The sequence below is a fragment of the Vipera ursinii genome (assembly GCF_947247035.1).
Source record: "Vipera ursinii genome assembly, chromosome: 1".
In the NCBI taxonomy this organism is placed as follows: domain Eukaryota; kingdom Metazoa; phylum Chordata; class Lepidosauria; order Squamata; family Viperidae; genus Vipera; species Vipera ursinii.
The window spans coordinates 123,695,853-123,723,008 of NC_139512.1; the positions used below are offsets into that span (position 1 = coordinate 123,695,853).

A 27,156-nucleotide genomic window follows, 5' to 3' on the forward strand; every position below is an offset into this window, starting at 1 on the left:
AAAATTTCAGTAGGCCATATTTAAGCTGCTGCAAAAGAGGGGAAGCAACAATGTCTGAGAATCTCACCAGAAATATTTTGTACAGTAAAATGTATTCCCAAGTTATGGACAAGGGAGATTTCTTTTTAAAGAAAAAAAAATATTTCCACTCTTTTTACATTTTTCCCATATAAAATGGAAAAATAAACATTTATCAGAAGAAAACTAACTTAATTAATTGTATCCTTAAGATAATAATGAAAATACATTAGTTCAGGAAGTTAACATAATGTATTTAGTAGATTGTATTGGAAGCTAAGTTTCCCTATTTATAATGTAAAATTCTCATTTACTGAATAGGAATCTTTAAGAATATCACCATATTCTTTTTCTTAATGAGAAGGTGAACACAATTGACAGAAGCTTCCTTGTAATTATAAACCATTCTGTAAATTGTTGGTAAATTAGTGTTAAGTATCCAAGGCATTAAGCACAGACATCAAATGCTTCTGAGACAGCTGAACAGTTTCGCATTATTGAATTTACTTTAATAAATGCATGTTAAAAATGCCCTTTCTTGCAGATCTAATCATCCTAATGCTCTATTTATTTCATTAGCCAAGCTTTGTGTATGTGCACATCAAACCCTGTGTTTGAATTAACCATATTTCTGCTGCTTGATTTGATTAAAATATCAGCAGTTCCAGCAGTATACCATATTTGTGTACTCTCATGGATCACATGGAATTGCAACAACAACAAAAAAAGCTTTGGAGCGTGTGCCATCATGTTTGTATATGCAGAAAATTAAATCATTATAAATTAATCTTATTATAAAAGTAAATCTTTTATAAAGTAAATATTGAGGTGCACAGAGGAGCATAGAGCTGTGAGGCTGGTTAGTGCTATGAAAGCCCTTCCCTTGCCTTTTAATTGATTTCTGAGAATGAATTTTAATATATTATAAAAGTAAATCTTTTATAAAGTAAACCTTGGGATGTACAGAGGAGCACAGAGCTGTGAGGCTGGTTAGTGCTATGAAAGCCCTCCCCTTGCTTTTTAATTAATTTCTTACAATGAATTTTAATAATGTTTGCCTCTTTTTATATATTAAGTTTTAATATTTTATTTATACACCACCCAGTGTACAAATTTGAAGCAATTCTTATTTAAAATTGGTGGTAATATCTCTTTTTTGAAAAAGATGTCTGCATAATGTAGCCATTATTCTTAATCACATCTTAGATTTTATAAAAATAACATACATTTATCTAGAAATGCTGAATAGCAATACATATAGAAAACAATTCTTATATGTCTTGTGTTTTGAATATGTTACAAAAGGCTTTTACTGAAACTAAACCAACAATTTATTATTTATTACATATTTAGAAAATTTAGGATAATATACAGTGTATATACATTATATATATATTATTGCAGAAATTTAGAATTACACTCCTATACAAACTTGCTGTAGGAAAACCTTACTAAAAGTAGGATTAAATTCTAAATAAATAGTGCTAAACAGATAAGTAAAGGTAAAGGTTCCCCCGCACATGCGTGCTAGTCATTTCCGACTCTAGGGGCCGGTGCTCATCTCCGTTTCAAAGCCGAAGAACCAGCGTTTGTCCGAGGACGTCTCCGTGGTCATGTGGCCGGCATGACTAGACGCCAAAGGCGCACGGAACGCTGTTACTTCCCACCGTAGTGGTCCCTATTTTTCTACTTGCATTTTTACATGCTTTCGAACTGCTAGGTTGGCAGAAGCTGGGACGAGTAACAGGCGCTCACTCTGTTACACGGCACTCGGGATTCTGCCGACCTTCTGATCGACAAGCTCAGCGTCCTAACCCACTGAGCCACCGCGTCCCTTGGGCTAAACAGATAACATAACTTTATTATAAGTGAAGGGATCCATTTTCATCAATACTTCCAATATTTTTTCTAATACTTTTCTAATACTTCCTAGCTTCTTCAAGATAAGAAAGATAAGGGATTCAATTCAAATAGTTAACATCGAGGAACATACCGGTATGACTCACCTGGACTTAGAAAGATTTCTGCATTAAATCTCAGTATCACTGACTATCATGGTTGAATATTTTTTTAAAATGGCAATTTTGGAGTCAGGACACCTGGATCCCAGGAGTATTGTCACTGTTTTTCTTCAAACAAATAAACTTCCATTTACCTTCTTTGAAGTCAGCATTCTTCTTCCTCACTAGTACTCTGAAATTTTCTGCTGGATTGACACTTCCAACCTACAAAATACTTAAGTTAGACTCACGTCCTCTGCCCCAGCTTTCATAGCCTTCTTCCAAATTTTAATGAAATACAAAGCTTAACTCTGACCTTTCTCATTTCTAGCTAAATCAAATAGGCCTTTAGATACTCATAAAGTGCAATATCTTGGTCAAAGCAGGATTTGAAAGGAAGAGCTCTGTAAGATGAATCTACAATATGACGCCTTCACCTGAAATTGTCATAGTCTAAAGTTTACAAGAAAGGTTTGTGTTGCTTTCATATGCAACTTTTCCCAAATTGCAAGTTAATTATTCATTCTTAAAGGTAAAGGTTCCCCCGCACATGTGTGCTAGTCGTTTCCGACTCTAGGGGCCGATGCTCATCTCCGTTTCAAAGCCGAAGAGCCAGCGCTTGTCCAAGGATGTCTCCATGGTCATGTGGCCGGCATGACTAGACGCCAAAGGCACACGGAACGCTGTTACCTTCCCACCGTAGTGGTCCCTATTTTTCTACTTGCATTTTTTACGTGCTTTCGAACTGCTAGGTTGGCAGAAGCTGGGACGAGTAACAGGCGCTCACTTTGCTACGCAGCACTCGGGATTTGACCCGCCAAACTGCCGAACCTCTGATCGACAAGCTCAGCGTTCCAACCCACTGAGCCACCGCGTCCCTTTATTCACTCTTACTTGTGCTTATTTACAAGCCAAGCATACCAGCTAAATGGATATAAAATAGCTGCCATAGCCATCTAAAGTTAGAAGAGCAAACATCCATGTGGCTTTCTAGGAATATTTTAAACTCAGGCATTCCAAAATGTGAGCTAATAACAGGTGAAAAAAAAAAGACTAAGCCATAGATAGCTCCTATAGAAATTAAGAGGTCAGAGGAAATAATGTATTTCACTGAATACATAGAATTGATACAGAAACCAAAAATTAGTTTCCACCAATTACATGTAAGGGCTAATTTCAAACAAGGGCTACTTAAAACATTCTTATATGGGGAACAATTGTTTTATTTTTTTAATACTGTAAGGGGTGGGTGGGCCTTGGTGCTCTCTGCGTTTGCTTGTTTTCTTGCAGACGTTTCACTACCCATACTAGGTAACATCATCAGGGCTAGTAAGGAGTGCAGTTTGCTGTGAGTTTATATTCTAGTGGCTTGCCTGTCAGTATTGGTGGGGGTGGTCTTAGAGATTCTTTGTTTGCTGTTGGCTTCTTTGGCAGTTTCTTGATTGGGGCATTGTTTGCTCGATTGTTGGTCTGATGTTAACCTTGGAGTTAATCTAATCAGCACCCAGATCAGCATAAACTATAAACTGACAACAAACTGCACTCCTTACTAGCACTGATGACATTACCTAGTTTGAGTAATGAAACGTCTGCAAGAAAACAAGCAAGCTCAGAGAGCACCAAGAACCCCTCATGTCAACCCTGAGGTACAAATATTCTCCTTTATTAGTTTAATACTGTAAAGAGTGAAATAGTGACCTTGAGTCAATCACATTCACTCAGCCCTTGGAAGCAGGCAATGACAAATCACTTAAAAAAAACTTTGCCAAAAAAACCTATGAGGATTTGTTCAAGCAGTCTCCAGGAGCCAAAACTGACAAAGCAGCAGAAGCAGCAGCAGAAGAGCCAATGCCAATCAAGTCCAGAATTGTGTGTTATATAAGGGACAAATAGATGCATCAGGAAAACTCACAAACATCTTTCATCATTTCGTCAAGTATTTAAGGCACTTCTCTGTGATTTGGGATAGGATACAGAATCATCAATACTTGTAACCATGAATATGTATGTTAAGAGCCATGTGTGTAATTGGGTCTTCAGAGGCCACATGCATCACTTTGCATTTCCTTATACTGAACAGCATTTGCCACAATCCCATCTCTACATTATATACATCTTTCTGCTGAGGAAGCATACAACTAATGGTTCTAAATCCACAGAAGGCTGAATTATTTAAGGAACTATTTTGTGTTCTTGTAAATATTCCATTTAAATGTTTTTTTAAAGAAAATGTATACCTAAAGAGAGATCATGGTTTTGCAGAATAGGATGTAGTTTGCATGCTTTGTTAATCACTAAAGCTACTGCATTTAAAATTGAAAGTGTGTTCACAAGGCACATTATGAGGAAACCATTTATAGGCACTTCAGTTTACCCAGGTGAGGATTAATAATCTACAACACTCTTTCAATTGTTATATTGGATAACTATATGGGGAAAAAATGACCAAAGAGACATTGGATATGGCCTAAGAAATAGGCCAATCATCCAGTTCTCGGTACTTGCTTGCCTCAAGAAAAGACATCTTTAACACAGTAGACAATTTAACCTCTTCTCTGGCAGAATCTTTGCCAAGAATACTTACTGTAATCACATTTCCTTCAGAGAGGCTTGCAATCCCAAAACTGGCTTCACCATCTTCTGTTTTTGCCTTTTTAGCATTGGGGCCATCTTCATTACTGGAACAAGATAAAACCATCAATCTGAAGAAATTCTTCCTAAGATATATTATCTAGTAATAACATCTACTGTGGGAATAGTTTTAGAAGATACATATTAGGCATTCAACTCTCCTTTAAGCTCCTTCCAAAATATACCTTGTTTCAGAGCTTATTCTGAAAAATAAGGAATCAAATTTGATGTCTGAATGATGAGTGTCCACCCAAACTACAGCACTAACTACAGAATGCTTTTCCAAATACTTGAAAATCAAATATTATTGTGTTTGTATTTTACTAATATAACCTCTAGACGTGTGTGTGTGTGTCTGTGTGTTTGTGTGTGTATGCATATTCTTTTTTAATGTTTAAATTGACATTAGCAATAATGGGAAATTTATATTTAAGGGAAAAATCTAATTACCCTTCTAATGTAATTTGCTAGTTCTCATCTTCAAACTGATAGCTACCAAGTACTTCTGTACACAGAAACCCGGTATGACTTCTAAACCATCTTTCAGATTAGCATACTTAGGAGCTTATTAAACATCTTTTTGCAGTTGTCATACTTATGAGAAAAACTCCCAATTAAATATGCTCTTGTGTTGGATGACCTTCAAGAACATCCAAATTTGCTTCCTAAAAACAAGCCTTAGGGTTTAGCAAGATGCAATTTTAATGTCAGTATCTGTACCTTCTCTCCATTAGACAGAAGAAGCGAACATTATGTACATATATAATAACTATGACAAAAGGCCTGCTTGTGGTTTGGTCCTCTATTTTTTTTTATAGTACAGGATATGCAAATGGAAGATTTCGTTTTCATGCCAGATTTTCCTTTCCTGTGAGGAAAAAAAATTCCATGTCTCCAGAATGTGTTGATCCTTCATTATTCTTGTGCAACTGGACTAAACCCTTGAAGTACTGTGTAAAAAATTATAGTATAAACTCATTAAAAAGAGCAAGTCCAATTTAGCTCTGAGGAAAAGTTTAATGACTGCCCCTTACATATTAGCATCTGGATTTTTTTGGAGCAGAGATGTATATCCTTCCAAAGCTGGAGTATGAATATTTCTACCCTATGTTTAGGTGGGTAGATGAATTTTCAAAAAAAAAGTACATTAACCCTTAAACAAACTTAAGATGCTTATTTGTTTGTAGGAAAAACCGTTACCCATAATGCCATTGGCAAATTTAAAGAGGCTTGACCAATGCTGGAGATCTATAAGCTTCGAGACATACTTCAGAGAAATAAAATGCATATTTGTAACACAAAAAAGGATCTGCCATCCCAAAACATTCAGGGATCTTTTTTGTGTCTTCTTTATTTTCCAGACCAGCCTAGGCCTAGAATTCTTGGTGGTCTCTCATACAAGTATTGACTACCCAAGTCCAGCCCTGTTCAGCCAGATACTGCCCCTTGCTATTGTTCCACTAAAAAGCTCTAGCTGACATTAAAAGTCTTTAAGGAAGCAAAAGACAGAAGCTAGCTTTACATACAATTAGAACATTAAGAGCTTCTTCCCATACCAAGTTATTGAACAAGCACTTGGGGCCAGCCCAATCAGACAAGAGGCAGTGATGTGCCCCCTACAGAAAGAAGTACAGAGGAGATGAAAGACGAAAAACAACTAAAGAACTATTTTTGCAGTGCTGCTAACTCACTTGTCTTTGAAGATGGACTGAGCTGTCTTCTGCTCTTTTATTTTGCCTCCCTCCTTCAAAGGAAAAAGAGCTTTTACTTTCTGAAGGGGAGCCTTACATTTTTCTGTCACTTCCTGAGGAGCCTCCAACATGTCTAAGAGGTAGTTTTCAATGGGGGGTAGAGGTGCATCAGGATGAAAAGCCTTATGTTGCAGGCACTGATGAAAGATCACAAGAGAATAAGCAATGTCAAATCAGTAAATCAGTGGATCTATCTATGAATCAATCTATCTATGTCTCAATCAATCCATGAAAAGTATATTTTGCATTTTTCTTGTCATGATGGAAGATACCTTTTGATGAATACAGAGTAAGATTGCTGTAGAGGACAAATGTGAACTTGTCCCCAACTATATTCTGAAAGTGGGTGATGTTGTGTGATATGGTTTGCGATGAAAGCTTTAAAATGTTGCAAACCTTCATGGTCATTATTGTCAGCATGTCAAGCTCCCATTGCTGAATCCACATTAGATTACTCAAAATTGTATAGACACCTGATAAATAAATAAAACCATGGAACAACTTCCCATTGAAGGTAGAACTTCTCCATTCTTTGTTGAAGTTCAAGAAGAAGCTTAAAGAATGTATCTTTTACCTAAACGTTTGTGAAACTAATATTGAAACACTGGACTGAAACTAGAATACAATAATAAAAATATTGCTGCATCAGAATTTAGTTCTATCATATATTTCCTGATAAAGCAAAAAGTAATGATTAAAGCCTCTCACATTTAGATTCACTGGTGAAGCCCTCAATTCCTCTACAGTAAATTCCCATGAAGCTGTCCGGTCTTTGCAATACTGAAATGTGGATCTCTTCTATGTATCCTTCATGTTTTTCTGTGAGACTAGAATACGTAATGAAGGATGTGTGCATAGGCTAGTCTACTTGGAAGTCACTGGATTAAGTATTGGAGGAGGAAATACTACATAGCTAATGTGAATTGCTGTAATGTGTGATTCCTGATGCACAAAAATACACAAACACAGCATTCTGTCAATACACATTGCTAATTTGCAAATCACAAAGAATCTGGGGTAAACTGAAAGTATGCTGATAATAATAATAATAATAATAATAATAATAATAATAATAACAACAACAACAACAACAACAACAACAATAACAATAATTTATTAAACCTGGATGCCACCCTGCACTCAACAACTCACAACAAAGAAGTTACTATAAAATCAATAAAAAATAACAGCGCTTTTTATTGCAATAATAATCGTACTTCATTCTTGCACAGGGGAGCTGGTTTCATGCTATTATAATTTATATTGTTATCAACAGGCATGTTAATATAAATTGGGTAAGAACCAGTTCCAATAAAGTGGTGGGTTCCTCTCCCTTTTTATTTTGGATTATAGAATAACCTGGGTATTTCATATATGCAAAGGTATTCAGAAGGTGTTCATGGGTTTGGTGGTTACTTATGTTCTTATAAATTTTAATTCCTTTACTGATATTAGCATTGTTGTGGTTGTTTTTATTATTTACTCCTACTATTTTAAAAGGAAGGCTTTGCCTTTCCACTGACTCTGCTCTCATTAATAATTAAATGATCTGAATCAATCTAAACCTTGATCAGAGGTTTTTTGGGGTGTTTTTTTTTGGGGGGGTGTGTTTAACAAGTTGTGAAAACCCAGCCAGTGTGGGCTACATACTGTGTTATAGAGTGTGTTGTGCAACCCCTGAAATTCTGTCTTTCAGTAAACATAAATTAAAACTCACAAAGTTTAATATGTCATGCTATTATTTGATTCAGACATGATGCTGATCCCACCCTCATGGCAGATGAAGGAGAGGGGGGGAAATCTCAGAAAGAAATCCCCCAACTTCAGTTTTCTACTAACATACTTTATTTCCTCACTTCTATTCAAAGAGTTGTCTAATCATCTTTCCAGCCACTAAATTTAAGTTATTCTTTTGGTCTATTGGGCAATTGGGATTTTTTAGCATAATGAGCAGCTCACAAACTCAGAAAACAGAGCCCAGGAATTGAGGGAACTGTGGGGGTTCTGTGTCGTTTCTGTTTAGTGAGGTGGGCCCAGGGCATATAAGGAAGACAATAAGGTGGATTAATTCACACAGCCATAGTGCTAGTGCTGAACACCTGCTGGCCCCAATAGAGTTTTCTCAAGTTACATTGGTGGGGGGAAAAATCAGTCAATTCACACAAGATGAACCCAATTGGTCACATAACCCATCTGGCTGAGAAGAATGAGGGAAAATTTTAGGATCTTACCTGGTACAATCTTTGAAACAGAGGATTTGGGAATTTGCTGGTTTTAAATCTATCCACAATGGTCCCTTCACTATCATCTTCACAAACTAATGACATAGAATCAATCAGGGAGTCAACTGCAGACAGCTGATCCTCTGGATGATCAAATAAAGATAGGGAAATAGTTAATAAGATGCAACCATTTTTCTGCGGTTTTATATATTTATTTACTCAATGTACACACTACATCTCTGTTCATATTTAACATTTCATAGCATAGCAATTCATAGCATAGACACAACAAAAGTAGAAATAATAAAGATACAAAATAAAAGAAATAAAAATGCAAAGAACATGCAGCAAAACCATTAGTATTTAAAGGCTTGCCTAAAGAATGGTACTATACTTTGACTCCTCTTTGAAGACCGTGTTCTCCAACCTGACCCTCTCCAGATGTGCAGAGCTCAATAAGTTTCAGGAATGGCCAACTAGAAGGAGAATTCTGGGAGATGAACTCCATAAACCCAGAGGGGAGCCTGTATTTTAGAGAAATCTGTTACATACCAAACCCCCGGGAGTCTTCAACCATCTTGGGAAAACCCCGACCCGGCAGCCGTTGACAATTGACAGCTGTCAAAAGGCTGCCGGAAGAAACAACACATGCGCACAAACCCGCAGGCAGCCATTGACAGTGACAGCTGTCAAAAGAACTGCCGGGAACAATCTTGCATGCGCCAAGACCGATCCAGCTGACAGCCGCCGGAGCTGTCAGCGTGCCGGTTCCCAAACAGGTCCTCCAGCCAGCCGGCCGCTCAGCTGGAGGATTCCCCTAGCAGCCGAGTAAACACAGCCCCCAGGAGCTGTCAGACTGCCGCAAGGCTATTGGCTGCCGCCCCAGTGGCGGGAAAGCACGGTCCCCTGATTGGTTGTTATGTTTTGACAGTTCTCTATAAAAGCCGGTTTGTGTTCGCCTGTCAGCTGTCCAGAGCTGAAACCAAATAAACGTCTGAACCTTGCCTACTGTCTCCCTCTTGTCTTCCATGAGACAATTCAAAATCTATCATAAAAGATCAAATATTTTCTTTCTTTCTTTTGGGGAGGGAGAAAACTCTTCCAGAATGCTGCTGCTGCTTCCTCCTCTTTCTAGTCCTAACAGATTCAGACTATGTGTCATTTGTATAAATAACATTTGGTTTTCAATTTTTATCCCTATAACAAAAATTCTTAAATTTTTAAAACTAAATTCTACTGAGTTTGATGGGCTGAGAATGATCCAATTTGGACCATTGAGTGGATACTTGAAGCTCTGTCTCCCAAGTTCTAGTACAACCCTATTACAGATCATAAATAGGCCATATCAAACTAAACTAAAAAGCGAAGCACAGAAGCACAGAAATATATACAATGAATATAATCAACAGGCAATTTCTAGATATTTCCTGACATCATCCCTGTTTTGCTTACAAAGCTAAATTCTCTTGGGATTTTCTGCATAAATATTGAAAGATATCACTTTTCTGCTTAGTTTCATTCTATTTTTCTGCCATGTATATCTCACTATATGATGTTTTTAAATACAAATAAAGGAATTATTTTAATGTCAAGCTTCTTCAAAAGATTATCTTCATTCTTCTGATCACAGCATTCTCATTTCTCCCATTAAGAAAAAGCTTGTCTTTCATCTGACAGCTTTTATTCCTAAATATATATTTAACACTACAGTACTTTAGGAGTGTTGTTTATATACCAACTACATTTAGCATAACGAATAATCTTTTTTTCATCTTTTTTTTAAAAAACCAACAGTTTAGAGCTCATAATCACTCCCAAACTAATTGAAACAGAACAATCCTCTAACTTGGTGGAACAGTGGGCTAATGCCTCCTTAAGTAACACCAGCTGACTGCAATTAGTGCAGGTTCGAGTCCCACCAGACTCAAGGTTGACTCAGCCTTCCATCCTTCCGAGGTAGGTAAAATGAGGACCCAGATTGTTGGGGGCAATTAAGCTGACTTTGTAATAATGCCGCTTGCCCCCCCCCCCGAAAGCCCTAATAAGCAGGCATATACATAGAATGAAGGCTATTGCTAAGCACATTGATTTGTGCTTTAGATTGTAAGCCACCCTGAGTCTTCGGAGAAGGGCTTAAAATAAAAATAAAAAAACCTGTGTTTCTACATAGAGCACATCAACAACCATTTAAATAGTTTCAATCTTGTAAATGATAGAGAACCCAGTTACAAAGGGAATCCTGGTTTGATAATGTCTCAATGCATAGTGCTGCTAATAAGAAATACACACACATACCAAACCCAATGTTAATGTGACCGGGAGAGTAACAGTAATAATTTAGGAAGAGGGAGGGCAGACCCGCAGTTCACTGGAAAAAAGTATCTCAGACTAAGCAGTGTATCACAAGCCCATCATTTGTTGTACAAATACAACAAAGGACTCTTTCAATCAGATGAAAGACACCAGTTAGCAGACTGTTGAACAGTATATTCTGTGCCCTCCCCTTGCTAGATTTGATTACTCTTTTTCATAGCAACTAAAGGATTTGTTGGAGTCGAACAATGGTGAACTAACGAGATTATCCTTAGGCACTTTTAAGATCAGTGCCAATGCTTCCTTTCTCCCCACCCAAAGTAGATACAATATTAATTTAATTGAGTTGAAAAGACTGGACAGGATGGAAAGCTTAAAACTAAACAAAAACATCTGGAAAATAATCTAAACATCTGAATGTATATCGAGAAACCATGATTTCTAATAGAATAAAGGAGCCACACATTATAGATCTTATCCTGTGTACTTTGGGGTAAGAAGAGTTAATGTGGATGGAAATTACTTCTGAGTAGATAAGAACAGGTATGTGATTCAAAATACAAGCTCACCTGTCGGGGTGCACTTTTTATTATTTTTTAAGGAGGAAAACATGTAGTGTCTCAAATCTTCCATATAAGGTAGTTGCACATAAGCCAAACACTAGAACAAAATGGAAGAACATGGAAGAAAAGGCAATTGGAATAAAAGCATGTTGTGGATGTTTTTAAAAAAACAAAAAACAAAACCCCAAATAATAGAAATTAAATTATTTAATTAAAACATTCAATATCGTTGTCATGGTTCTGACTAATGAAACACTTCAAAGAACCTTCAGGCATTGTTTATTCTAAAAAGTCTATAATAATGAGAACAAAGTGTTGGCACGGCATGATGGGATGCCAAGATCTGAATTCCCCTCCCTTTAGTACCTAATATCTGGCACAATTCCCTCCTCCAATTAGCAGTCATAAATCACATTCTCCAATCAGTTTGAAGGGCAAAGCCTCATGCCATTTCTTATCTTATTAAAAACAACTGGGGGAAACATTCTCCTCGGCCCCCCAGCTTCATCTAATTCTAAGAGCAAAACAATTTAAAGGAAAAGGCTGCCTCTTATATTGTCAAAGCAAAAACATCCAATGTTTGTAGCATTGACAATCGTGTAGGAAGACAGGCTCGATGACCGGCCTATCATTCTCTCTCAGCCTAACTCATGTCATAGGGTTCATATTGTGAGGAGAATAGGAGGAAGGAGGATTAGCTATGCTTGCTGTTTTGCGTTATTTATAAAAAAGGCAGGGTCAAAATATCACCATCTTCATCCTGGTCTGTGCTGTATTTCTCTGAAGACTATAACCAGTATCAACCACTCTCGATACATAGAGACTTTTGTTCTTGTATTCAATCCTTCATACAATCTTAAATCATTTACTTTCATATCTGACTCTATGCATCAAAAGAACTTGACAGTGACCATCTTGAATAATTTCACTCTAGATGAATCAAGCCTTGGATATTTATACTGACAGAAGCAGTGTTCCTTACCTTTTCTAGAGTATAATTGCCTCTGCCTCCTAGATTGCTCCTAGAGATTTCTTTTTTACTTTAGCATGAATTGGGGCACTACCCTTTAGGTTGACAACTGATAGAATAACCTTACACACGAACGCTGTACTTTTCTGCACTCAGAACTGATTCTCCATTACACGTGCTACTATATAATACCCATTGCTGTATATAGCCAATACCCATTGAAACTCATAGCATCAATTAACACTAATTTAACTGCTCCTATTATTATGAGATTATGGCTTGTTCAAATCTCAGAAATCTTTTAAGAAGATTGCAAAATTCTTATTGACAGTCATAGTTTTTAGAAACTAGCTGGTGCATCCTTCTGTTTATTAATTGTTGGGGTGTTTTGCTTTATTTTATTCCTTTTATTCATTATGTTTGCTCTACTTTACTTTTATGACTAGTCTAGAAATAAAAATAATAAAATAAAATAACTATTCAAACCAATTATTAGTACATCCCCCATTGCTAAATGTAAATGCTGCAGAGATGACACAGCAATACAAATATTTTTGCTGGACTTACCCACTGTAAAGTATTATAATAGGATATAAAAGTGGCTTCTTGAATGAATCATAATGGTTTCTAACTGAGTCATAATGGCCTGACTCATACATAATGTCAAGCCGTAAGGGGTGGGTTCACATGTTGTTCTGAGGAAAAAAACCAACCCTAAAATGAAGTATATTATTTTTTAGTTACGACTATTATGTGTAATACAAACCTCACAGTGATGCAGAATTTATTTCAGTGGCATAGCAATTGCATAAAGACTTTTTAAAAACTCCTCTGAAAATCGATCCAGATTCAAAATGAAAAGCCTTAACTATTAGACCAAGGTGAGATCTAAAATCTTTTGAAAATATTAAACTGAAATTCTTCGTTCTTTCTATGATTTATTCTATTTTGTGCTACTTTTCTCTGCTCTAACGAGAGGCGATTGAATAGAATATAAGAACTGTATCTTCATAAACATTATTGCTCTGAATTATATTCCTACGCTCTTCATTCATCAGTATTACCTCATATTCATTCTTAATTAGTGGAAAGGCTGCTCCAACCTGTGGATGTGATCTCCGATCATAAACATACCGTACTATAGCCACCATGTCCAACTCATTTAAAGCATTAATCAAAGCAGATAGAGCAACTGTAGCAGCCTGTCAAGAAAACCCACAGTTATTCGTAATGTCATTAAAACTTAGCAGTTGGAACATTAACAAAGAATAAAAGAAATGAAGACACATTATCACCTAGAACTAAACTCTTAACTTCTGACTTGAGGCTCACCTTTGCCTCTTCAAAAGCTTAGCAAACCATTATATGGCACAGTCAGGTCTCAAAATCAAGAGTGATTTGGGTTAAGATACTATCTTTAGAACATACTGTACTATCTTTCAAATGAAGGGGGGACTATATAATGCTAAGCACACACACATGAATATGGTAATTATCTTCCCAAAGTTACTTTGGCTGAAAAGTTAACGCAACAAAAAAGAGCTATATAAAAACACCTCAGGAAAGGATAATTTCAGTCTCATGTGGTCACCATCTATTCGCTACTTATAGAATTTCTCAAAAAGACCATCCTCCTTTGAACAAATACTCTTTTGGACAGAACTATTCAGTTCAGATGCCATACATTTATTTCTTTTCTAGATTAGGTATATATCCTCTCTCTCTCCAACACATACCCAATAAATACTTTTTTTGTTGTTGTTTGCTCTTGGATTAAAGCTGGGTTGTTTTTCAACTCCATGCTGTTCTCATTACTTCTATAGTAACTGAGCTTTCTTTCATTTTGCAAAACTAAAGGGAAAAATGTCAACTCAGCTGTTGTTCAGTAAGCTGAATGTTTAAAGTTACATGAATAATTTATCCAACATTAAGGTTAGTTTATTTTACCTCATCATCCTTTGTTGCAAAGACTTTCAGGACTTGGTTCCCCATATATCGGTATGTCTGAACCTAGAAGGTTTCCAGAAAGTTAGCTATGAAACTGAGCAACTTAAGGAAACAAGTGCAAGCATTAAAAAGGCCAATGTAGCATTTGAAATTAAATGGAACAGTACATTATATTCCTATATATAGCATTTTTAAGAAGTTGGCTTGACAATAGTTGACGTAGACCTGTGTTTCTCAACCTTGGCAACTCTCAGATGCTGGCTGGAGACCTCTGGGAATTGAATACTAATATCTCTGGGAATTGAATACTAATACCACTTTACAATGCCTTGGTAAGGCCACACCTGGAATACTGCATCCAGTTTTGGTCACCACGATGTAAAACAGATTTTGAGACTCTAGAAAGAGTACAGAGAAGAGCAACAAAGATGATTAGACGTCTGGAGACTAAAACATATAAGGAACGGCTGCTGGAATTGCGTATGTGTAGTTTAATGAAGAGAAGGGTGAGGGGTGACATGATAGCAGTGTTCCAATATCTCAGGGGCTGCCACAAAGAAGAGGGAGCCAAGCCATTCTCCAAAGCACCTGAAAGCAGGACAAGAAGCAATGGATGGAAACTAGTCAAGGAGAGAAGCAACCTAGAACTAAGGAGAAACTTCCTGACAGTTAGAACAATTAACTAGTGGAACAATCTGCCTCCAGAAATGGTAAATGCTCCAACACTGGAAGTTTTTAAGAAGAGACTGGACAGCCATTTGTCTGAAATGGTATAGGGTTTCCTGCCTTAGCAGGGGGTTGGACTAGATGACCTCCAAGGTCCCTTCCAACTTCTTCTTCTTCTTCTTCTTCTTCTTCTTCTTCTTCTTCTTCTTCTTCTTCTTCTTCTTCTTCTTCTTCTTCTTCTTCTTCTTCTTCTCCTTCTCATTATTATTATTATTATTATTATTATTATTATTATTATTATTATTATTATTATTATTATTATTATTATTATTATTATTATTTTCAAGTTGCCAAAGTTGAGAAACACTGAGATAGACAGATCGACAAAGTGTTAACTGTAAACTAAAGATGGATAACCCACAGAACTTATTTTCCAATTTCTAGAGACCCCAGAATGAATGAATCCAAGATGTTGGCCCTACCTATTCATGGGATGTCCTTTAGCTATGCCATTCTTAAAGGTATGTGAGAAGCCTCACAAATGAATAAGCTCAATGAAGGATAATTTTAAGGGTCAAGCTAAAAGCCCCTAACAAAAAAACATCCTCCCAAAGAAAACTAGGCATAAGACTAGTATATGGTATCAGTTTAAACAAAACAAACTCTTTCCAAAAACACTTTCCCAGGAAACTAAAACTGCTAGTTCAGCCATAAAAAACATTTAGAAATACGATAATGATGATAAGTTGGGAAAAGATACTGGGAGCTAAGAGAAGCTCCAGGATAGCAAAAGTAAGTAACTTCCTAGAAAAAAATCTATGTTCATGAAATACTGTCTCTTTGTTTTTTCAAAAACCCCTATTCTCTTTGAAGGTCTGTCCCAGTACATCAGCTACCCTAATGGGCTCACTGACCTTACTAGGCACATGATGACCAATGAAATCCAATGCTATAGCCAACTATATGTCTGTCTTTAGCTTCACTGCTGTCAATAAACCAATGTATGTAACAACATATAGTGTTGTTGTACAAATGTGCCAGTATTTAATTAAACAAACCCCTTTTAGGGAAAATGGTTCTACTATATCAGTCCTAAACTAGAGCTAAAAGGAAATGAAAGTATGAGCAACAAACAATCCAGAAATCTAGTTTTGATCTTCTAGCAGCAGCTCCCTAAAGCAGCTGGCAAACAGTGAAGCAGTTTTGATTGCCTCAGGCATAATAACAACACTCAATGATGTCAAAATGAGAACAGATTAGGCAAAATGTATAGTCATTATATACTCCAAACCAAGGGTGGCATGGTACAGTCACAAGAACAATATGATTCTGTCCTTGTTCACTGGCCAAGGCAATAGTTGAAGTACTTGGGTGCAAGTATCAGAAATCATAGAAACAGTGAACAAAAAAAAGTGCAACACAACAAAACAAAAGACAGCCACATGAATATCTTTTTGGCAAAAATTGCAGAAAGCTAGTTTATGAATTTAACAATGAGTGACCAGCAATGTACACAGGTGGAAGCTGGGTCTCATTCCACATGTAAATCAGTTTTCTGGGGCCTGCACTGTTTAAGCCCTGTTTCAACAACAGACCTAGCAATTTTTCGAAAGAGCATTAAATCTGTGTTTATAAGGAACACTTGTAAAATCTGACAAGCACCGTGGAAAGTTTCAATCAAGCATTTACATGAGTAAGTTTCCACACCTGTGGAAATTAGGGGTCTGGTCTCTCCTACAGCCCAGGCCAAAATGGGGCAGGTGAGGAAACACCCGGGATGTATTTTGTTTTGTGTGATCCTTTGCAACAACTTTGGCTGTCTTCTGAAAATGCTACATAATGCTAACATTTTGGTTTCTGATTTTATTCTTTCTTTATTAGGTTGAATACTTTCTTTTACCATTATTTCTATTATGGAGAAAACTGATTCAGATTTTACCATGTAGTTCTAAGCTTTTTATTACAGAATCCATAGATTTCTAACTGGGACGGAGGAGGAAGAGGAAAACTTCACCATATACATTATACCTGGAAAGAATACATATCACATCATTATAATATAAACCAATTTGAAAGCACTATTTCCGTCACAAATTAGTAGTCAGATAATCTGCAACTCATCTGTAGCAATCTGTCTGGCCTTTTTAAACATGCAATTGGATAACACCTGAGTATTGGTCATACCAGAGAAGATCGGCAGAATCCCAAGACAGCAAAGCATTTTCCATCCGTCTTGTACTTCATCTGTTCCTCATCCACTTTAGAGAAAGGAATGATGTCACTCCCATACTTGAATCCTACAAAATTAAATAATGATTTCCAATGTTAGTGGATGTTCTTCTAATCTAATAAAACCTAAAATAGGCAGTGAGAGTAGACAATAAGATGAGTTAGCTTTCCAGGAAAAGCCCTTTGGGATGGGACTGGACTGAATTTCTGCTAAAACAAAGGTAGCGGAACAAAACGGCAGGAGAATATTCTTAGTGGTAAATATCTAAACACAATTTCTTTTATATGGACCCAGAGGCCTCAATCAAAATTCTTTTCACTGAGGTGCCAGGTTTGACACCAAGTTATTGCAACTAAAAATATTTAGGGAACAAGGAAGAAGCCTGACTTACACAAACGGTCTGCTACATGATGGTCTTGGTGTTTGATGATTTTGAAAAATTCAATAAGCCTTCTGTATGTTTAATTATGCGCACATATCCCAAAGCCATTTTTGATTCACTCCTTCCTGGAATGCATATCACATTAACCTATTCTGTCACAAATTGTACATCTGCTTGCTTTGACTTACTATATTTCATCCTAACGTTTACGCCACAGGGTGCACACAAAATGGGAAATGAGTTTCATTTTGAGCTCAAAACAATCACATTTCTAAGTTCTGCTCCAAAGATTGGTCACAGTTTGGCAGAAACAAAACCTGGAACAACTGTGTTTCGGTCAGGTAAAACTTGCAGGGATCCCACAGTGATTTTATAGAGTAAGTAGGGCAACACTGATATGCTTTCGCTCCTCTCTCCTATAAGCAGTTCCTAAAGTTTTGTATCCTACTACCATCCCTGATCTTTCAGAGTCTTTACTTTCCTTCCTCCCTAACTCCTCTCAGCTATCATCATCCTTGGCTCCTCAGCCCCCACCACTACCACTTATTCTCCCAAACTACAGTTTGATCCATATCCAGAACAAAGCATCAACATTTTGTTCCGTATCCAGATTACATGTTTTGGTTCAGGCACGAGCCACGCGAAACGAGGTCTTCCATGCTGAGAACAATTTATGTGTGAATCATTTTCACACTCTTATTCTGCCACATTCACTAGGCGCACTAAAAAATTTTCTTCTTTTCTTTTGCAAAATTAGAATCGGTGGCAAAACAAATCAGAAGAAGACTCAGAAAAGCCCTCGGTGGGATTTACGAAGCAAAAGGCAGCAAGATACACTGGAATCTCCTGAGGCAAAATATGCCGGTTTTCCAGTTGTTTTTTTTCTAAATTTTATTTTCTTTTATCATTTAGCTTTGAAAAACAGCAGGGCTGCAATTCTATTTGCGTTGCACGATTTCACAGAAATTGATACCTGTCACGCCAAGCCCTTGGAGATCTAAGACATTCTTGTGGAATATCTAAAACCCTTTAGGTGTGAATGTCGAAGACGTCTCAAAAGGACACTCTGAAGAAACAAGAGATGCAAGGAGAAGAAGAGCAAACAATTTCATAGGGAGAGGGAAGAACTGGGCTCACATATGCTGCTTTACTGGGGGCGGAGCAGTCCAGTTTTTCAGCATTCAATTTCTATGTTTAAGGAAAACAAGCAAAAATCGTGTTAAATAGGGAAATCCAATTAATTTTTTTCTACTGAGGTCATTCCTTCCATTAATACAAATGGCAAAAGGTAAGTCCTCTCTGGTGTGCATATATAGATGGAGCCTTGGTGGAGCAGTGGGCTAATGCCTCCTTAAGTAACACCAGCTGCCTGCAATTAGTGCAGGTTCGAGTCCCACCAGGCTCAAGGTTGACTCAGCCTTCCATCCTTCCGAGGTAGGTAAAATGAGGACCCAGATTGTTGGGGGCAATAAGCTGACTTTGTAAAAATGCCGCTTGGGGGGGCTGAAAGCCCTAATAAGCAGGCATATACATAGAATGAAGGCTACTGCTAAGCTTGTAAGCCGCCCTGAGTCTTCGGAGAAGGGCGGGATATAAATGGAATTAAAATAAAATATATATATATATATTTTAGAAGCTTTTTCTGCGAGTGTCCCAATCTCCAGTGATTTGGTAAATACAAAAGTGGGGAGGAGGAAAATGTTTCCTCTTGCATATGTGAATTATTAGATTTTACTCAAGGCAACCTGCAAACAAGAGGAGCAGATCAGAAAAGTAAGAGTACCTACACTCAAACTCTTGTTTTCAGTACATTTGACCAAACTAACTGCTGAAACCTGTTAATGCTTAAAATAAAAAGCCCTCTATGAGAAAATTAATCAACAAATTCCTTTTGAAATCTAATGATAAATCATTCTTTGCTATTAGATATTATATCATCACCTGTCAATTTAAAACCAGCTCCTGTGAGCTATTGTGTTCATCTTCCTCCTCTTCCTTCTTGCGCACAGACTGAAAATTCCTGCTTTAAAACTCATTAATTTAATTCCCATTAAATCTGAATTTGAAAGTCACTGTTCTCACTGTGCCTGGTTAATAAACCTTAGATTACAAAACTCAAACATATTAGAATAACGTAATTGTTTCAAAATGGAAAAGCTGCAGTGATTTCAAAAATTAAAGAAGAGGAGAAGGTTTATGGGCTGAAACCCGTATGACTAGGAATTAAGATTCTGAGGCCAGATAGAATTGTTACACGAACATACTTTAATTGTACTGCTACCTCTTATGGTTTACTTTCTGTGGATGAGAGACATACACACACAGACACACACTTTTATTGCTTTGAATTGTAGTGGGCATATTTTCAGCATGGAAGTAGTCTTTGCTTACTGACCACAACTGAGCCAACAACTAAGCGGAAAATCATCTGACTGCTACAGACTTAGGACGTTATTTCCCATTCAGTCATTCAGCAAGCCACTAAGGTTGTTAAGGAAGACATCATGTGACCACAATTTATGATTTTACTTTTGTGTTCTCCATTAATTCCACTTGCTGGAAGCCAATTGTGAAGAGCACAAATCACATGACCACAGAATGCTGCAACAGTTTTAAACGTGCACCAGCTGCAAAGCACCCCAAATGGCGATCACATGACTGTGGGACATTGCAGTAGTCATAATGTGAGGACTGGTTGTAAAGCTGGTGTTTTTTTACATCACTGTAAGGTTGGTCATTCAACAAGGAAGTCAGTAAGCGAGGACTACCTATATGTATAAATACTATCTGTCCATGTCAGTATGAAGAATCTGCTCTTAGCTAACTGCAGGATAAGTTCAGAAAGCTGGGATTTGTTGCCAGGCCTAGAAGAGAAATCTGACAAAATGTCAGACAGTCCACAATAAAGCATTCTCATTCTGTCTGAACTGAGCAAAAAAATGGATTATAAAAAGACTCACAGCCTTCCCGGGAAAACACTGAAGTCATACCTTGAATAACATCCTCTTTCTGAACTTCTGTTTCATCATCATCATTCAAACAATAAACTGTTTCTTTCTGTATATCCTCTTTTTTATGAGTCTTGGCATCAACAACTATCCAGGGTTTTTTCACTTTTTCCTCTGTGAACTTGGAACCACATTGAGAGAAAGAAAAAGATAGCATTTAATTTTAATTTATGAATAAAAAACAAGCCTCAACTATTAAGACTTTACTGCCTAGAATTACAAGTAAAAGAATGATGGAATGACCTTATCTAATAGTATAACTTTTCATTGATTACAAGAGATCAGAGCAGGTCTATAAAACTGTCAAGTTTCCCAAATGAATTAAGGAAAACTGTTAATTCTTAATAGTTTCTTCATCTCCATGGCATCTGATTTCTCCAAATTAATATGACATTTAGAAACCAGACTATGGGTTTTTGTCTGATTTATGAAAAATGCCTGCATTCTAGCTGTCTCAGCTATTCCATTTAGTACCTGAACATGCATTTAGCTCAGATCAGTTATTCTGGCAATGTCTGAATGTGAAACTAATTAGTCCTCGATATGGATATTAGTCTCATTTTACTTGGCATATCTGTTGGACTGACTCCAGCTATGCTAATTCTGGATTAAAATGAGTTCTAGTCACTTACTGCTTTGTAGGCCACAATCTTGATAGACAAGTTAGAACCAATTGTAAGCTGGCAGGGCCATGACATAGGTCTCCGTTCAACCTTCTTAAACATTGAAAGCCGCTCCAGACTCTCTCTTAATAAACAAACATGGAGGAAATGAAACTCGGTTAAAAAACAAGAACAATTCCACAATGAGCAATTGTGTTTGCCTGTTTTCACCAAACTATTTGTTGGAGACTTATTAGCAACTGTAGTCCCAAAACCACTCCTAAATTATAGTCTAAATATTATTCTTTCAGATTATCACATACAGAAGGATCAAGCAATCACTTCTCCATCGGCTTACAAAATCCTCATACGGCAGCAAACGCAACGCCTCTTCCACAGAGATTATTCACACATTCAGTTTCCATTTATCAAGTGGTGTGTATGAATGCACATACAGTACTAAACGTGTGACATCACGTAAGGTTCCCTCTACATTCTTGCAGTTTGTGTCTTGATTAACACAAATGTTTAAGTAGCATCTGCTTCATGAACACAAAGGGGGTCTTCCACACTTCCTGCTTGTAAAATTACTCATCTTTTCTAAAGCCATGTTTTCTGGATTCCTGTGCCTAACAGTCATCCTGCTGCACTTCAGGTTGTTATACTCCCTCTGATAAATATACACTCTGGTGGAAAGTTTCACTCTTCACCAATGCTACTAGTTGTTCTCCAGAGCCACTTTGCCATGGGCTGCTGAGTGTCTGCTCCCTCTTCCAAAGAAACCTTTGGAATGGCCTCTTTTCCTTACCTTTGGGCTTATGAAATGGTGGATTTTTTTTAAACTTAACCAATTTCACATAAATGTTAATGAGGCAGTGCTCATCTCTGCTTGATGTCCTATAGAGAAATATACTATGTAAATGTAGCAAGGCAGTGCCATATTCTCAGCCACAATGCTCACTTGTGTCAAGCTAGAGCACTGTTTCTCAACCTTGGCAACTTGAGGATTCAACTCCCAGAATTCTCCAGGCAGTATGTAAGGGAAGGGGTAGTTAGGAATTGGGGTGAAATTAATAAGAGCTAGCTTTCCCTTCTACCCAGTGACAGAGGTTGGGGAGTGGGTTCCCCCTACCAATAGATCGTGAAACACGCTTTTCATTTTAGCTCAAGTGATAGCAAGAACAGTGAAATGGTAGTGTTTCTTCCCCATCTACTGTTGTAACAAAGCATCCATCAAGACCAAGCAACTCCTGCACGTAACAAGGGAGTGGACTAATGACCTTTACAGTCCCTTCCGAGTCTATGGTTCCGTGACAGCTGTGTGTTCACTCATGCAAATGGAAACCATACCCTTTCCTAGCAGAGATTGGCAGAATAAAGACGCAGGGGAATCCACCAGTCAAGGACCACAGTAACTATTTTCCAGGCAAAACACCTGGCCATCATCACTGCCAAAGTGATAAACTCTGAACAGAATTTTTAAGGTTTCATTTTCAGCCAGGATTAGCATAGGAGAAAAGCAGCTGAAGGCTGTCACGCAGAATTATCCCAAAAGGTAAAATCTCTTTTGCGTTGAATTTGTCTCCTGATGTTTCGTAGAGACTTTATGTGCTTTTCTTGGCGAGGGCAAGCAGGTAGTTTGCCCTTGCCCCTTTTTGCTATTTTTGTCATGTTCTTTGGCTTTGATTTCCCAACCGTTCTGCTGGTATTTCCTAGCACTCCCCCAATCAAATACTAATTGGGCCATAATACAATTTGCATACAAGCTCAGACATGGCTGCTACAATATTACTCTAACAACTTTATAACGAGAGCCGGCTTTTGCATGAGTGCTCACCAGTTATAGCATCCATAAATCTGGAAGCTCAACCTGGGTTAAAGCAGATAAGTGATAAGGTGCAAGGGAGGAAGGTGAAGCATAGCAGGTAAAGGCAGAAGGAAACTGTAGGAATTCTACGCGAAAAGCTGCATAGCTTAGGAGAAGGAGATAAAAACTTTCATTGATGCTACTGAAGTCTTGAGTAAGGAAAACACACCCCAAAATAGTAGAGTTCTTTTCACAAGAACTAGAGGATTTTTATTTTACCTGAAAGTATAAATGTCCTCCAAACCTTCTTCTTGGTCTAATGAAAACATAAGTTTTTTCACCATCTGGAGCCCTTCCTTTTGCTGTTCACTTAGACCCTTTCCTGGAAAAGAATTTCTGCTTCTGCTGTCATGAGTAATGGGAGATGCATTCTCACCTCTGTCTTCATCATTCATTGGAAATGGCAAACTAAAGAAATTGAAAGCAATTTCAGTTTAAATCCCTGATTCCTTAGGAAACAAGTAAAATAGCGTTTCTGTTTTTTAAAAAAAAGAACCTAGGAGGAAAATTACAAACTGACACTTTGAATGCATCTTTTGATATACCCTAAAAAAATAAAATGACATTGTCAAGTCATTGCAAACAATTGCTAATGATAGGCATTGCTGCAGTATTAGTCATGGGGAGCATGACTGTATAATTCTTTTGTAAAAGTTTGCAACTTTTAAAGAACCAAAAGTGCACATATTTTCCTCTATGGAGAATTTACTACAGTATCAGAAATTCTATTTTGTTGACATTTGTACATTAATGCCAGCGACAAATCTATAGGTTATGGTAAATATTCTTAATGGCAACTGGTGAGACAGAAAATGTCCCAACATGATCAGTTCAGGATAATGAAAAAGGCCTTAGAGAGAGAGAAGGTAATGTATTTGTAACTGCTTTTAAGAAAACCGGAAGGTGTTTCTTTATCACGTTTTTTTCCTTTCCTTTTCTTTCTCTTCTCTATTTTTTCTTTGCACTTTTAACTTATTTCTTTTCTTTCCTTATTTTTCTCTTGAACGGTGTATTGTTTTTATTATTTTAAAAATATATATAATATATATGTAAAGGTTCCCCCGCACATGCGTGCTATGCGTGCTAGTCGTTTCCAACTCTAGGGGCCGGTGCTCATCTCCGTTTCAAAGCCGAAGAGCCAGCGCTTGTCCAAGGATGTCTCCGTGGTCATGTGGCCGGCATGACTAGACGCCAAAGGCACATGGAACGCTGTTACCTTCCCACCGTAGTGGTCCCTATTTTTCTACTTGCATTTTTACGTGCTTTCGAACTGCTAGGTTGGCAGAAGCTGGGACACGTAACAGGCGCTCACTCTTCTACGTGGCACTCGGGATTCGACCCGCCAAACTGCTGACCATCTGATTGACAAGCTCAGCGTCCTAACCCACTGAGCCACCACGTCCCATATATATACATACATACATACATACATATATATATATATATATATATATATATATATATATATATATATATATATCTCAGAAGCAACAGGAAGAATATGATGTGAGGTAAAGAATTTAACCTTTCCTCTCCCAAAAAGCTGTGTCCCAAAGACGATCACTTTCCCCATCTCCAAGGTAACCGTTAAGAGGCAAAAAGAAAGAGCCGCAACTTATACAGAGTTCATTTCTGATTTTCTAGTAAGAACACAGCTGCTGAATGAAAGATGAAGTTTAAGTTTCCCAAACTCTTAAATTAAATATATATCCCATAAGACTAGGCATTCCTGATTTGTCAAAAATGGTAATTTGTCCCATTATATCACACTGATTTATAGAAAATAAAACATAGACCAGAATGAGTTCCATTTTCTTTTTTAGGCTATAATTCTATTCATGCTTATTGAGAACTGATTGCTACAGTGTGTCTTTTCTAAGCAGACTGTGTAATTCTGTATATTGAATACAACTGCCTATTATTTTCAGCTACCTGGTGGCTTTTGAAGGATTAATAAAATCTAAATATTATTATTAAGTGAACATAATTCTCAGAGTCATTTGAACTAAAACAGCCTGTTTTGCATACCTGTGTATGTGTGTATGAGTCACAACCTTTTTTCTCTTTAATACTTAAAAATCTAGGGACAGAAACAATTTTCCATAACTGCCCACTTCTGGGCCTATATTAATACCCAGAGCTGCCTGTGTTCTGTACAAGCAGGGAAAACAGTACAAAAATGTAGTACTAGGTGAGACGGTTATTTTTCTGAATGTCAGCTATTTTTAAAAAACTTTGTTTTAATAATAATAATTTGAAAAAGATAATTTTGACCTGTTTGTTCTGAAAACTAACCATGTATTTCAAGTGTCCAGAAAATAGACAGTTGATTGAGCTGTTATTCTAGGCACATGATTCATTCTGCTACGGCTTTCTGAATAAACTACAACAACTCATATTATATGCTAAGCCATAAGCAAGCAAATCGCATTTGGCTTAGCGTGATGAATAAACCCAGCCACAGTTTATGTTCTCCATAACTCTTTCCCTCTTTGTAAATCTACTAAAAACAGAGTAAGGGTATGCAGAATAATCAATGTATGGAAATTCATTTAATTTACATATATAATTTGCCAAGATCAGCTTTCCTGGATTCAAGATTTGTTTGTTTATTGTAATTGGAACTGGTTATGGCAAGCTGCATTAGCTATTTCACATGAGAGAAAAAGCATACAGAGCATGTTTTCTTGAATGCTTTCTGATCCGTTTACCAGTATGGCCATAAGAAGTATCTGTATTTCCTTCTGTGTAACTAACTCTGCATGTGTATATTTATTTATTTATTTTATTTAATTTAATTTATATACCGCCCTTCTCCTTGGTGGGGACTCAGGGCGGTTCACAGGGCATATATAAAAAAGACAATACAAAAATTAAAAAAAAGATTAAACCCATGCCCAGTTAAAAACAGTAAACAAATCTAAAACAACTATTAAAACCCATCCCCGTCAGGCCAGACCAGCCATTTCAAATAGGTGGGTCTTCAGGTCACGACGGAAAGTTCGGAGGTCTGGTGCCATCCGGAGCTCCACCGGCAGTTGGTTCCATAATGCCGGAGCGCCCACAGAGAAGGCTCTCCCCCTGGGGGCCACCAGTCGGCACTCCCTGACTGGCGGCACCCTGAGGAGGCCCTCTCTGTGGGAACGCACAGGGCGGAGGGGAGTTGACGCCGGCAGCAGGTGGTCCCTGAGGTATCCCGGACCCATGCCATGTAGGGACTTAAAGATCGTTACCAAAACCTTGAACCTCACCCGAAAGACAACTGGTAACCAATGCAGCTCGCGGAGCAAAGGTGTAACATGGGAGTACCGGGAAACTCCCAAGACAACTCTCGCGGCCGCATTCTGTACCAGTTGGAGCCTCCGAGTGGTCTTCAAGGGAAGCCCCATGTAGAGAGCATTACAGTAGTCAAGGCGAGAGGTCACGAGCGCATGAGTGACCGTACACAGGGCATCCCGGTTCAGATAGGGCCGCAACTGGCGCACCAGGCGAACCTGGGCGAAAGCCCCCCTAGTCACGGCCACTATATGATCTTCCAGGGTAAGCCGTGAATCTAGGAGGACTCCCAAGTTGCGAGCCCTATCCACGGGGGGTAAGAGCTCACCCCCCATAGAAAGGGATGGAACATTTTGAATGTCCCGGGATGCCGGAATGTACAGCCACTCAGTCTTGTCAGGGTTGAGTTGAAGTCTGTTCCTCCCCATCCAGACCCGAACCGCCTCCAGGCAACGGGACATCACAGCGAGGGCATCACTGGGGTGGTTTGGGGTCGAAAAGAAAAGTTGGGTATCATCGGCATACTGATGATACCCAACTCCAAAACCACGAATGATCTCACCCAGCGGTTTCATATAGATGTTGAACAGGAGAGGCGAGAGAACCGACCCCTGAGGAACTCCACAAACGAGAGACCTAGGGGCCGATCTCTGCCCCCCTGCCAACACCGACTGCGTGCGTCCCAGGAGATAGGAGGAGAACCACTGAAG

General features: G+C 37.9%; 1 protein-coding gene across 2 annotated transcripts in view; it reads right to left on the reverse strand.

The window, feature by feature from the left end:
• XRCC5 (X-ray repair cross complementing 5) overlaps nucleotides 1-27,156 on the reverse strand; it is a 62,664-nt gene that overhangs the window by 23,369 nt on the left and 12,139 nt on the right. For both annotated transcript variants that reach the window (XM_083349854.1, XM_083349855.1), the window contains exons 6-16: nucleotides 23,390-23,578; nucleotides 21,334-21,448; nucleotides 20,684-20,822; nucleotides 17,266-17,378; nucleotides 14,416-14,478; nucleotides 13,533-13,670; nucleotides 11,505-11,595; nucleotides 8,632-8,765; nucleotides 6,341-6,537; nucleotides 4,603-4,696; nucleotides 2,174-2,243 (exon numbers count right to left, since the gene is read on the reverse strand). In XM_083349854.1, the coding sequence (XP_083205980.1) occupies nucleotides 2,174-2,243; nucleotides 4,603-4,696; nucleotides 6,341-6,537; nucleotides 8,632-8,765; nucleotides 11,505-11,595; nucleotides 13,533-13,670; nucleotides 14,416-14,478; nucleotides 17,266-17,378; nucleotides 20,684-20,822; nucleotides 21,334-21,448; nucleotides 23,390-23,578 (1,343 nt within the window). The remainder of the gene's footprint in view (nucleotides 1-2,173; nucleotides 2,244-4,602; nucleotides 4,697-6,340; nucleotides 6,538-8,631; nucleotides 8,766-11,504; nucleotides 11,596-13,532; nucleotides 13,671-14,415; nucleotides 14,479-17,265; nucleotides 17,379-20,683; nucleotides 20,823-21,333; nucleotides 21,449-23,389; nucleotides 23,579-27,156) is intronic.